Genomic DNA, 14,985 nt, shown 5'->3' with positions numbered 1-14,985 from the left:
TGTATAATAAAAAAACATGTATGTACATATATGTACATATTATCCATATATGTATAATTTAGCTAAACTGAGACGGTTTTTTTAATGAAACCGGGATGATAAATAAGAATTTTGGTTTTTTACTTTTTTATTTTTTGTGTATTATTTTTTGGTTTTATGATTTTTTTATTTTTGAGTTTTTTTGCTCCAAAATGGTTTTTAAAGTTCTCAATTTCAAAATAGTTCTCATATGATTCAAATCCTATATATATATATATATATATATATATATATATATATATATATATATATATATATATAATTGTAGGTTTTAACAAAAACTACACATAAGAGGACCCAGGGCACCGCGTGATGGAGCACCCATCACGCGTGATGGGTTTTTGAACACCGCCGCCACTCCCCTATCAAGCTTGATGGAGGTCCTTTGCGTGATAGCCATCATGCGTGGTGATGGGTGAAAACGAAGAAATCTATCCGTTGGGGGGGGATGACCATTGAGGGTTGGGAAAATAAAAAAAAAACATATTTTACCTAAATAACTACAATATATCTTCAAAACATACGCAAATCTAACTCAAATCCAACTCAAAATTTTCTACTACACACACAATTTTTAATATATCAAATGGAGGGTTCTAAGAAACGTGGGTCGGGTTCAAAGAAAACCCAAACCAGACCAAAGGTTCTACAAAATCTAGGCGAACCGACGAGATTTCGCTTACAAGACGAACCCGACACAAACCAACCTACCCAACAACAACCTTATTATCCACAACCTTTTCAATCGTACCAAAACCATCAACAACCTTCCCAACAACAACGTTATTATCAACCGTCCCAAGACCAATCGTATTAAAACCAACCTTTTATTCCACATTTTTCTACCCAAAATTATCCAAATAATGCTTTTCAAGCGTTTGGTTATCAACCCTCTCAAATGTCCGTCGATCCTCTAGACGATAACGAGGTTATACATCAATTTGCAAGTGCTTTTCGTCACGAAGTGCAAACTTTGGATGAAGATGAATCCGCGGATGAGGAGCCGCACAAAGAGGTAATCGGCGTTGGTTGGCCGATGAGGAGGTCGCCTTGACCAAGGCTTATTTACATTGCTCCGAATCAAAAAACACTCAAACCAACAAAGAAAAGAAGCGTTTTGGAAACGTATTAAAGAACATTTCTCGAAACTTCCCGGCGCAACCGAACTAAACAATGATCAAATGATTGGCAAGTGGGGAGATTTGAATAAAAAATGTCAAAATTTAATGCTTGTTACGTCCAAGAGGTAACTATTTTAGTTTATTTATTTTATAATCTATTACTTTATTTTATAATCGAATACAAGTCGGCTAAGATGGTGGAAATGGCCGAGACGAAGGAGCGAAGGAAAGAGGCTCATACTTTAAAAATGAAACGTGAGGAGATGTATATCAACCATTTGAATGAAAAACAAAAAACGCCGATTTAACTTTCATCTTACAACTGCACGAACATCTTGAGGAACCCTTTAAATCGCTTCTACTTCAACGCAAACGCGAGATATGCGACAAGTGGGGTTGGGAAGGGCCGTAGGTTTTTTTTGTCGGTTTTTTTTAATTTAGTTGTCTTTATTTAATGTAATCTTGTTTTATTTTTTAGTTAATGTAATATTGTTTTCTTTTTATTTATTTTAGTATATATTAAAAAAAACCATCACACACCATCACACCACACCACCACCCCTAGTAAAAAACCATCATATGTGATGGATTTGGGGTTGGTGATGTGACACCATTTGATTGGGTGAGGTGTGTGATGAATGATGCCATCACATCCACCACCCCTCCCCCCTAACTTGAAAATTCATGAAAACCACTATATATATATATATATATATATATATATATATATATATATATATATATATATATAATTGTAGGTTTTAACGAAAACTACACATATTGAAAATGCATGAAAACCACTTATTAACACTATTTTTTTCATTGCTTTTATATGTTATATATTAAGGGGGTGTTTGGGATTGCTTATTTTAAGCAACTTATAATTTATTAACTTTTTGAAATGTAATTAGGTGTTTGGGATTATTTATACTGTGAGAGAAAAAGTTACGTAAGTTACACTTTTGTAAGTTACACTTTTGTAACTTATAAACTTATTAAGAAGTTATAAGGAGGTAAAATAAGAAATCCAGACACCCTCTAAACTTTGCCAAAACAAATTAATATGTGTGTGTATAACGAGTTACATATATGTACTTTGGTGAACTAACTGTTTTTTTTTTTTTGATTTTTTTTAAAAATTAATAACATATAAAAACAATTAAAAATTTCAAAAAAAATAATGTTTAAAAGTGGTTCTCACGAGTTTTCAATATCTTAATACGAATGTCTTAAGTTAGTTCTAGCTCTCGGTAATTTAACATACTTTTTTTGAGATTGAATGTTCAAGTCCCACCGAAGACTATAATATATGAAGTTGAACTATGAGTATATTAGATATGTATTAGACTATCCACTATGGTGATCATTTCTCACAACCGGTTGCAAGGTGTCACAAAATGACAAAAAAACATTTTAATTAAATAATTGTAAATTCATTTTTGTCCACAACCGGTTGCAACCTAGGTTGTTCTAGCAACCCAAGTTTGCAACCAAACTTTTACATCTAACTTGGTTTTTTCATAAAAATTACAATTTTTAACATTTTTTTAAAAAATGTAATAGCATGGTTTTATTTATAAAAAAATATTGAACATTTTGATATAAATTTGATAAAAAATGAAGCATATTTTTTTAATAAAATATTGGTTTAGGTTGGGTTGTGATAGTAAGTGAAATATTGAATTGGGTTGGGTTGTATAGGTGGAAGAGAAAGAAATTAGTTTTTTAATAAATGATTGGGTTGGTTTAGGTTGTGATAGTGGATAGTCTTAGTCGTTGTATAAAAAACAAGGTAAAATAAATATAAATAGTTATTGCAGTAAAGAAAATGATTATATATATATTATCATATTATGCATTAAATACTTACTTTATAACCTATATTTTCTCTACTACAAACTGCCCATAAAGACGCCGATGTCATGAGTCAACACACTCTGGCTGGTTTTACTTTTGCTTTGCATTAAATGGCCTTAAACCACCAAACCAATTTCTTCAATCTCTTCTAGTCTCTCTTCCTTCATTAACCTTCACCGGTCTCTCACACTTAGTTTGCTACCCACAAAATGAACAACCATGGCTCACTTTCGGTCGAACCCGGTGGCCAAGATCATGACCACAAACAACAATCCGAAAAACCCAAAAGAATTCCCATGCTTAAGTTGTTCTCATTTGCTGATTCGTATGATTACTTTCTTATGTTTCTTGGGTCCCTTGGTGCATGTGTTCATGGTGCATCAGTCCCGGTTTTCTTTATTTTTTTCGGCAAGTTGATTAACATTATCGGTCTTGCTTATCTTTTCCCTAAAGAAGCTTCTCATAAAGTTGCAAGGGTAATTGGAATTATTTATTATTTATTTGTTTGTTTGTTTTTTGATATTCTATAAATTGTTGCTATTTGAGGTATTGACTTGAAATTGAATTAATTTTTTATTTTTTTCAATTGACAGTATTCATTGGATTTTGTGTATCTTAGTGTGGTGATACTCTTTTCTTCCTGGATTGGTAAGTCCTTAATAAATTTTATATTTTTCGTAATTTATTTTAATTTAAAAGAATATATATATATATATATATATTTTGGGGTTTGATCAAATTATTCCATCGTATGTTTGTTGTTTTTATTTTTAATTCCATCGAATCCTTTTAGATCCGTAGAAAACATTACTATAGAGGGGAGGAGGGGTAGAGGACGACCGAAATTAACTTGGGATGAGAGGATTAGGCATGATTTGATAGACCTAAACCTCTCCGAGGACATGGTTGAGGATAGGAATTCGTGGAGAAGTAGAATTAAAGTTAAGGATTTTTAGAGAGAATTGAATACCTTAGGGCTTAGACTTAACTTATTTAGGTCACATACCATAATGGTATTTCCCTTACATACTTTATTATTATTATTATTAGCTTTTATATTGCGGTTAAACTGTGACCTTTTTATTAATATTATTATAATTAGTAGTAGTTTTTTATATAACTGTTAAACTTTGATTTCCTTTTTTTGCTTCATACACATGTTCTTAGAGCCGAGGGTCTCTCTGGAAGCCACCTCTTTATTCCTTTGGATAGAGGTACGGTGTGCCTACATCCCACCCTCCCCAGACCCTACCTATAGCTCTGCTGCCGGTGGGATTTTACTGGGTATGATTGATTGATTGATTTTTTAATTTCAGAAATTTGACTAAAATTCTATTAATTTTTTAATACTTGGAAATTTGACTAAAATTCTTTTTAAGTTAGTTATGATAGATGTTTTATAAGCTATCTTAATTGATAATCTAAACCAAAGTTCAAGTTTAATAATAGTTGAAAATTCATGATTAAGATAGAAAATTTTAATTAATTACAAAAAGGTTATAAACTTATTATATGATTAAAAAAATGTTAACTGTTTGTTTATATAGAGGTGGCCTGTTGGATGCATACCGGAGAGAGGCAGGCAGCAAAGATGAGGATGGCGTATTTGAAGTCTATGTTAAGCCAAGATATCAGTCTTTTTGATACTGAAGCTTCAACTGGAGAAGTCATTTCTGCAATTACTAGTGATATTATAGTTGTTCAAGATGCTATATCTGAGAAGGTAACATCTAAACTGATTTTATTAATTATAATTAACACACACTCTCTATATATGTGACAATTAATTAATTTATCATGTATTTTACTACTGAATATTAATTGTACCCCAATAAATGTTTTTAGTATGTTATCAAGTGATGAAATGATGATTGATTTTATATATAAAGTTATAAAATTAAAAATGGCTATAAAATATCATCATCATCGTACTCAGTATATCCCACCAATAGCAATGCTATGGTAGGGTCTGAGGAGGGTAAGATGTAGACAGCCTTACCTCTATCCCATAGGGATAGAGAGGCTGCTTCCGGTGAGACCCCCGGCTCGATAGTAGTTTTGCATCAAGCCTTGGACATAAGGCACATAGCACTCAATCATCGGGACACCGGCTGATTGGTGCATGTGCCCTTGTCTTTCGGCTATCAACGCCACCACATGATGCCTGATTAACCTTCCGCCACTTTTAACGTTATTTTCACGAGATTAGTAAAATAACGTCAAAATTAGTGCAATTTTACTTTTGCCCACCCGAGGGTTCACACATATATACATTATATGCGCGTACCGCAAGCACCGCAAGCAGGGCGTCAGTTTTTATTTTGTTAGAATGATTTGAAACAGTTTGCATATGTACTTAATTATTAAATTTAAAAAGTTTATTTTGATTAGAAAATAATGCATACACTATCCTGTAGTATTACATGCATTAATTTGCTTGAATATATAATTAAAATATTTAATTTTTCTATTAAATCTATTCAAATAATAAATAAATTTCGAGGTTAACCTTCAAGGGTATTTATAACTATATAATTTTTCAATAAGTACATCATTTATTAAATACATCATTTATTCTTATAGTTCTTTTTTTTTGTGAAGAACTAGTAGAATAAAAAAAACAATTTATTTTTATAGTTTTTAAAAAAATAAATAAAATATAAGAACATAATTAAAATACAAATGCTTGTTCATCTTTCAGAAGTTAAAAATTAACAAAATTCGTTATGCATAAAAAGCACATAAGTGTAAGTCATTTGTAATTATATTATTTACTTATCACTTGCCAAGTTTCGGTAAACAACTGAAATTAAAAAGAAAAAGAAAAAACGCATGAACAGTTGAACACATTAGTTTTATGGTTTTATGCATATAATAGCGAAACGGTAAGAAATTAATTAGTATGAACTATTGGTGGTTAAAAAATCCAACTGTTTTGAATGATTAGTCACAATTTCCTTTGCTAAAGCGATAGAAAGAAACTTTGGCTTCAATAATAAATGTGTTGGAGAGTAGGTGTGCAAATTAATTTTCAACAATTATTTTGCCTTTTAAAATACTTATATATTAATAGTTAATAATGTCGGGTTATTACGTACATTCACAAGTATATCACAAGGTCTGGTTTCATTCAACTCTCAATATTAGTCAAAAACATGAAATTCTTTTCACACCTCCTTAAACAAATAAGTTTCGTCAAATAAATAAGTAACATGTTCCCTATTGTTTTTATGAAAACTTTAATATTGTTATAACATATTCATTTTTTAATTAATATTTGATTTGTTTAAAAGAGAAAAAAAAGAAAATAATAATAATTAAATAAAAGAAGGAAGAGGTGCAACTGAATTTTGGGGTGATTTATAAATGCCACATTTATTGGGAGGCGGTTTGTAGTTAATGAGTTTGTAATCTTGTTGGGCAGGCTGGAGTTGCACCCACTGCTCTAATTGCCCATGCACTGCAATTATGGTCTTCTATCACTTACCTCAATATCCTTTTCTTTTTCACAACTAACAGTCTTTCTTTCCTTTTTTTTTTCTTTTTAACCCACATTTTTTTTACTTTTAATAGGGAGACATGTAAATATTCAATATTGTTCATTGTTTTCATTTTTTTCTGAATGATTAGATTAAAAAGTTGATAAAGAATCGAAGTTAAAAAGTTGATAAAGAATTGAAGTTGAGTAATTTCTATAGTTATATAAAATAATAAATCACTGAAAAGCATAGAACCGGTTCTGTTAAGCATATTGAACCATTCGTCATCTGAAACGGCTAAACAGCATCGGGCCGGTCTGCTTAAACATATTTATTGTCACCTTTATATGTATAGGGGAAAGTTAACGCACAAATGAAATTCACTACTAGAAAAAGAGATGTTTTTCTACAACCGAATTGTAGGAAATTTGTTGGAAAAAATAAGTTTCTAACAATTTCCTAACAAAAAAGTTGTTGGAAAAACACATGCTTGAAAATCGTTTTCAACAGTTTTCCAACAACTTTTCTTACGAAATTGCTACAAAAACATGTGGTTATAAACTTCCTACAACTTTCCTACAAAAACTATTCATAATGTTTATTAGATAATATTGTAGCAAAGTTTGAGCTTATTTTTTTGTTGGAACTACTTATTGTAGGAAATTTGTATGAAGTTTTTGTGAGAAAATGACTTGTTTTCTAGTAGTGATTAACGTGTTAATTGTGAGAATCAAGTAGAGTAATTATATATACAAGGGGAGTAATATTTACTTACATCGTAGAGTAATTATGCATTACTCTTGTGCGAATCAAGTAGAGTAATATGTAATTACATTGTAGAGTAATTATGTATTACTCTACTTGATTCTCACAATTAGCACGTTAATTTTTTTGTATTTGATCCACACCCTATATGTATATATATTAGTATTTAACTAAAAAAGGATCCAGTTACAACATAGAGGCAGGTAAGCGGGCAACAAGCTGCGCCGCCACCCCCTTTTGAATGGCAAAACCGATCCTACTAAAAACAAAGTTATCGTTCTTCGGCGTCGTTGAGTTACTGTGCACGACCCGCTAAATTCTTTTTAAAAACGTAGCAACAAATATATTATTTATGACGCCAGTCAGACCAATATACCGGTAACACGAAAGATATCCTGTCCGCTCTGTTATGAAAACATGTAAAATTAGTGATTACTATTTTATAATTTGAAAAAGAAAAGGAAAGAAAGATAAGTGTTAATTTGGTGTGAATATATGGTTGGGTGCAGGTGGGGAACTTCATGCACTACATCAGCAGATTTTTATCAGGATTCATAATAGGGTTTGTTAGGGTTTGGCAGATAAGTTTGGTGACTTTGTCAATTGTACCTGCCATTGCAATCGCAGGCGGTGTCTATGCTTACATCGCCACTGGCCTCATCGCGAGAGTGCGAAAATCATACGTCAAAGCAGGTGAAATTGCTGAAGAGGTATTTACATATATAGCTGTTTCATTTCTCTTTTACTCTTTCCATAACACCACATATTAGTCTTACATTCTAATATTTAGCAACAGCCTCAAAATCTATGATATACATGTTTTTGTAATCAAAATTAAATCTATTAAAATTAACAAAATATCAAAGTCAAAAGTGGGAGCTCTAAATATAGGTGCTGACCTTTTCTACCTTATTATTATTATTATTTTTATAAAAAAATGTCATGAAGTGATGAGATGTAAAATACAGCAGAAACACAAATTCAGTTATAAAGAAATAAGGAACCAGAAGATACATATATATTCTTGATGATTAAATTTATTTAATATACTTAATTCGCAGGTGATCGGAAATGTAAGAACAGTGCACGCATTTTCCGGAGAAGAAAGAGCCGTAAATTCATACATTGCAGCCCTTTCAAATACTTACAAGTACGGCAGGAAAGCCGGTCTAGCCAAGGGCTTAGGCCTCGGCACTTTGCATTTTGTTCTCTTCCTCTCCTGGTCCCTACTCGTCTGGTACACGAGTATAGTAGTCCACAAAAACATTGCCAATGGCGGCGATTCCTTCACCACTATGCTCAATGTTGTCATTGCAGGCCTGTAAGTCCATCTTTACAATTAAATAACCGGTCCAACCCGTTTCATACAACCCGTGTTTAACTATTCATATATAGATTGGGATGTGAATATGTGATCAAGAATTTTGTTTTGTGAATGTAGGTCGCTTGGGCAGGCTGCACCGGACATCAGTGCATTTATCCGAGCCAAGTCAGCGGCTTTCCCCATATTTGAGATGATAGAGAGATCAACTGTCGCCAAAGCGAGTGAGAAAACGGGCAGGACACTAGCCAGAGTGGACGGTCACATACGGTTTGATGATGTGCGATTTAGTTACCCTTCAAGACCGGATGTGATGATCTTTGAAAAACTCCGACTCGATATACCTTCGGGAAAAATTGTGGCACTTGTTGGTGGTAGTGGTTCAGGAAAGAGCACGGTCATATCATTGATAGAACGGTTCTATGAGCCGTTATCGGGGCGGATTTTATTAGACTCGGTTGACATTCGTGAGCTCGACATTAAATGGCTCAGGGACCAGATCGGGCTGGTGAATCAAGAACCCGCTCTTTTCGCCACTACTATTAGAGAAAATATTTTATATGGTAAGGATTCGGCTACATATGATGAGATCACACATGCTGCAAAGTTATCCGAGGCGATCACATTTATTAACAACCTTCCCGAAAGATTTGAGACGCAAGTTGGTGAACGGGGGATACAATTATCAGGAGGGCAAAAGCAGCGGATTGCAATTTCACGGGCCATTGTGAAAAACCCATCGATTTTGTTGTTAGATGAAGCCACGAGTGCCCTTGACACCGAGTCTGAAAAGAGTGTGCAAGAGGCACTCGATCGTGTGATGGTGGGCCGGACAACTGTGGTGGTGGCCCACCGTCTTTCCACTATTAGAAATGCAGATATTATAGCTGTAGTTCAAGGTGGAAAGATAGTGGAAACCGGGAGCCATGACGACCTCATGGCCCGACCCAATAGTGCTTATTCATCACTCATTCAACTTAATGAAACGGCTTCCTTGCATCGCGCCCCGTCACGTGCTGCTTCAATGGGGAGACCTTCCAGGTTAGCCTCTTTCCCTAATTTACAAGTCTACAACCTTTTTCTCATTACATCTAATTAAGTCATTGTGGTACTAATTTTTTTTCTTCTTTATACAGCATTAGATATTCTCGTGAACTATCGCGAACAACCACGAGGAGCCTAGGAGCTAGTTTTCATTCAGACCGAGAATCTGTGGGCAAACTCGGTGTTGATGGTGGTGAATACACCAAGCCACCACATGTTTCCTCTAAAAGATTATACTCGATGATTCGCCCTGATTGGGCTTACGGGCTGACCGGGACCATAGGCGCGATCATTTGTGGGTCGTGTATGCCTCTTTTTGCCCTTGGGATTAGTCAAGCTCTTGTATCTTATTACATGGACTGGGAAACCACTCAACATGAGGTGAAAAAGATTGCAATTCTCTTTTGCTTTGGTGCTGGTGTAAGCATTACTGTTTACGCCATCACTCATCTGTGCTTCGGGATCATGGCAGAAAGGCTCACTCTTCGTGTTCGTCAAAAAATGTTTTCAGGTACTAATCAACCACAATCACCTCTTTAAATATAGAGGTGTAACCGAATTACAAGATAATGATAAAACAACGATAATAATCATAATCTTGAACTTTTGCAGCTATTTTAAGAAATGAGATCGGATGGTTCGATGATGTGAACAACACAAGCTCAATGCTGGCTTCCCGTTTAGAAAGCGATGCAACGTTACTCAGAACCGTAGTTGTGGACCGAACAACGATTCTCATACAGAATCTGGGATTGATTGGCACTTCGTTTATTATTGCTTTCATTTTAAACTGGAGGCTTACGCTCATCGTTATGGCCATGTACCCTTTGATCATCAGCGGTCACATAAGCGAGGTTAAACACTCTCTTATCGCACATTCTCATTTAACTTTGTTTCGTTTTATAATTAAAGTCTTAATCACTAGAGAGTATGTTTGTTTTATTATTTGATCATGTTTTATTTTGTATCAGAAAATGTTCATGAAAGGGTATGGTGGAGACTTGAGCAAAGCTTATCTTAAAGCTAATATGCTCGCGGGTGAAGCTGTGAGTAACATAAGAACAGTTGCAGCATTTTGTTCTGAAAACAAAGTGCTTGATCTTTACTCTAGGGAGCTCGTGGGACCTTCTAAACGGTCATTTAAGCGCGGGCAGATTGCGGGAATATTCTATGGTGTATCTCAATTTTTCATCTTCTCGTCTTACGGTCTTGCATTATGGTATGGCTCAGTGTTAATGGAACGAGGGTTATCCGGGTTCAAATCAGTCATGAAATCATTTATGATTTTAATTGTGACTGCATTAGCCATGGGTGAAACGCTGGCTATGGCACCCGATTTATTGAAGGGGAACCAGATGGTTGCATCAGTTTTCGAGGTTCTTGATCGGAGAACACAAGTGGTTAGTGATGTTGGAGAGGAAATAACTCGAGTTGAGGGTACTATCGAGCTGAGAGGTGTTACTTTTAGCTACCCTTCAAGGCCTGATATCTTGATCTTTAGAGATTTTGATTTGAAGGTTCGGGCCGGAAAGACAATGGCACTTGTGGGACAAAGTGGCTCTGGGAAGAGCTCGGTTCTCTCATTAATTCTTCGGCTCTATGATCCAACTTCCGGGAAAGTCCTGATTGACGGTAGGCCTCTTCAAACTTGTATGAATACTAAGTTTCTTATCATTTGCTTGATGACGGGTTGATTTGAGTTATGTTTTTGTTCAACAACAAATGCGTTAACATGTTTAAAATACACAAACTCTATTTTCAATGGCACAAAACTAAGTAAAATTAATGTTTTTAAAGAGTGATCTTAGTATTACTTAATTATATTGTTTTCCTAATCATTTTTTTTAACATGCACAATGTTACTAGAGCTATTACAATAATAGTAATTTTTGTTTTCATATTCTGATAGTTTACATACACTTGTATATTATTATACAACAAAAACAAAAACAAATACAAATGACAACAAAAATGTTTGTCAACTAAACTCGTTTTAATTTGTTGCAGGCAAGGACATTAGGAAACTGAAGCTAAAGTCTCTTCGAAGCCATATCGGGCTAGTCCAACAAGAGCCGGCACTTTTTGCAACATCGATTTTCGAAAACATACTTTACGGGAAAGAAGGTGCTTCAGAAAGTGAAGTCTACGAAGCGGCTAAACTAGCAAACGCTCATACGTTCATTAGCGCCCTCCCAGACGGCTACTCCACAAAGGTCGGGGAGCGGGGGATCCAACTTTCTGGTGGACAAAAACAAAGGGTTGCTATAGCCCGAGCCGTGTTAAAGAATCCAGCAATTCTTTTACTAGATGAAGCCACAAGCGCGCTTGATGTGGAGTCAGAGCGTGTGGTTCAACAGGCTTTGGACCGGTTAATGAAGAACCGAACCAGTGTGGTGGTTGCACACCGGCTATCGACGATTAAGAATGCGGATGAGATCTCGGTGATTCAAAATGGTAAGATTGTGGAGAAAGGGACACATTCGAGTCTTGTTGAGAACGAAAATGGGGCGTACTCGAAGCTAATCAATTTACAGCAGCAAGAACATCACCGCCGTAAATAATATTAATAACGGTCGAGAGTTTTTTTTAACAAATGTTGGGCCGGTTGATGTTGTATCTTGTTTTACACATGATTATAGTTTGTTTGTTTGTTATCACCTCCATAGTATGATTTAAGGTGCGATTCAGTTATTGTTTCTATTACATATTAGATTCAAATTATCCCAACAATAATGTTTTCTGGTATGGGTGGTCTAGTGATATGTTGGAGTTTTAGAGTTCTATCATTGCATACTTTTTATTAATGAGTCGTTAATACTGGATTAGAGCTAGAACCAAACAAGACACTGAATCTAAAATATAAAATTATAGCATAGTGTTATCATATAAAACTTTTTTTGGAGTTTTCTTTAGTAAATTGCATCTATACACTAACTAAAGGTAACAAATAATGTGCTAGTGGAAATGGAATACTGATTCATAATTAGTGTCTAAATCATTTTTCATCCACAAGAAAAAAAAATCTATTTGTGTTGTTCCTGCGACATAAATGAAAGTGACAACACTACATTTGCTAACAATGCAAAATAGAATCATCATAAAATATCCCTCGAGTCTTGACGGCACAATTTAGCTCCAATACCATCCTATTAAACTAATATAGGTAAGATCCAAGTCTCCAAAGTCCAAACATGCTTTACTACAAAAGCAAAGAGTCACTACTTTACTTCTCAATATATTATTTATTCTTGTATAGTTGTATGTAACATTGTCACAGAATCTTCTTCTTTTTCTTTTAAGAGAACCCAATACCCCCACACAATCTTCTTCTTCTTTTTCTATATGTCGGTTTTAATTTCATATTGAAAATCAAAACTTTAAATTTGGACTCTGGAACAGAGTGTAAAGGTTATATAAAATAATACTTTTACTGTAAAAACTTTTATACATTTTCAAACATTTCATCATATGTTTTCGTCGGTTAAAAGACCTTTCACGCTTTTAAATTGATTGGATGTAATTACTTAGGATGTCAACTGTCAAGTGGGTTTTTGACCATATCAAATTGATATTAGTCCAACATTTGCACAAGTTCATTAAACAATGATCTAGGTACGACTTCAATTTTAATGCATGATGTATCATGTTTATCTCTTGATATTAGATTCAATATATTATCTAGTATTAGATAAATTTGTAATTTAGGATAACTGTTTTCGGTGCTTCGGAATCTAGAAAAGTAAGTTGTGCCACCGGATCAGTCAACATGTTTAAAACCTCACACAAGAAAATCTAGTAAAGAAAAGTTAGTTAAAAGAAAAGGAATATGTGTACAATGTTTCCCCTCGAATTATATTTACGTCTTTCAGTCTATGTGCTGGTCTAATCTTCAATGACAACTTCTTTGCTTGGTTTCTCCTTCTTTTGCATATCATTAAGGAAAGCTTTGGCGAGATTTGTTTCATTGTGTCATCTTCAATGTAGTCTTCTCTAATATGATTTATGCTAATGCATTGTCTTTATAGATAATCAATGGGTCATTAATTATTGATTTGTTAAAAACACTTCTTGTGTTTAATAATATTGTTGTAAGGACTAAGAGTTTACTTCGTATACCTTCATGAAAAGGTTGTCATCGTCTATGAACACGTAATCTAATTGTGGTTGTGTTTTATGTGGATGTCAATGGTGATTTTGAGGTGGTGCTGGTGCCCTGGACCCCTGGTGGGCTGCAACGATTGTGATACTCAATCGCCAACCTCTTCGAAGTCTAGGCAACAGCCTTATCACTTAAGAAATAGTGAAAAGTAAGCAAAGAACACAAACGAATTCATGTTAATAAGGTGTTTGCAAAAATGAGAAATTCATTAATCACAAGTGTCTATTACATTAAGAGATTGGATACCAATAACGTTAATCACAAGCAAAACACTGGATAGCAGCTTCACTTTTTCAAAGAAACAAATATCCCAAACAACATGAAACCATTATAGGTTTTTGATAGCAACGATCGTCAAATATTTTGGTCATATTCACATGTATTGTTCCTTAAAGGTATTTATCTAGATTTGATGCATATGACCATGTAACACCGCATGGCCTACAATGAAAATTACCATTGTTGGATGATTGTCCAAAACTTATAATATTTAATTATTTGTTTTTATGTGAAATAAACTAATTTTAATAAAAAAAACATAGGATAGTAAAATTATATAAAAATTAGCTTCTAAGCTTTTGAGTATGTTATTATTATAGATTTTTTTTGGAATATAATAGAAGTTATAATTATAGCCGGAAAGTGAAATATTTTAAAATCATAAAAGGTTTTCAAGAATTAAAGTGTTAAATGTAGTTTATAGTTTAAACTATTACATATATCCCCAATTTAAACCCAAACCAAGTCAGTTTTAAGACGAATATATCGAAGCTAATAAATTCAAATGAAGTCGGATTTTTAATCGTTAGCAAATATAAAAAATATATATTTTTACATAGTTTATAGGTTCAATATTTCTAATACAGTTTATAAAGCAACATGCAGGTACTAGATTAAGAAAAAAAAACTAAAAAAGATGTCAAATATATACATCATCCCAACGATAGTTTTCAAATATTTCAAAATGATCAAACCAACATTCCAAAAAGGTCAAACCAACGTTATAAAACATAAGAAAATATAAGCCACAAAGGGGTAGTTGTGTTCTAGAAGTGGATCCATTATTTCCTCTAGATTTTGTCCTGTTTGATAGAATCAGAATTGCCCATTCCAACAACCGCGACTCTTCTGACTACTCATTATCTACAACCTTTTGACATGCTATATTTTCCAGCAACACCACTCCGAACCCATAAATGT

General features: G+C 33.9%; 1 protein-coding gene across 1 annotated transcript; it reads left to right on the top strand.

Moving 5' to 3' along the window:
* Positions 1–3,077: 3,077 nt before the first annotated feature.
* Positions 3,078–12,388, top strand: LOC143599994 (ABC transporter B family member 2-like). Its single transcript, XM_077077808.1, has 10 exons — positions 3,078–3,493; positions 3,611–3,665; positions 4,565–4,740; positions 7,771–7,971; positions 8,323–8,582; positions 8,703–9,623; positions 9,719–10,137; positions 10,239–10,480; positions 10,598–11,258; positions 11,634–12,388. Exons 1-10 carry the CDS (start codon positions 3,227–3,229, stop codon positions 12,185–12,187), a joined length of 3,756 nt encoding a protein of 1,251 aa, XP_076933923.1. The 5' UTR covers positions 3,078–3,226; the 3' UTR covers positions 12,188–12,388.
* The last annotated feature ends 2,597 nt before the right edge of the window (positions 12,389–14,985 follow it).

Source organism: Bidens hawaiensis, unplaced genomic scaffold, assembly GCF_021521415.1.
Source record: "Bidens hawaiensis isolate Kalapana, Puna unplaced genomic scaffold, B.hawaiensis_p1.1 tig00053171_1, whole genome shotgun sequence".
NCBI classification, from domain to species: Eukaryota; Viridiplantae; Streptophyta; class Magnoliopsida; order Asterales; family Asteraceae; genus Bidens; species Bidens hawaiensis.
The sequence above is the reverse complement of the archived record's forward strand: the minus strand, read 5'-3'. Positions and strand labels throughout refer to the sequence as shown.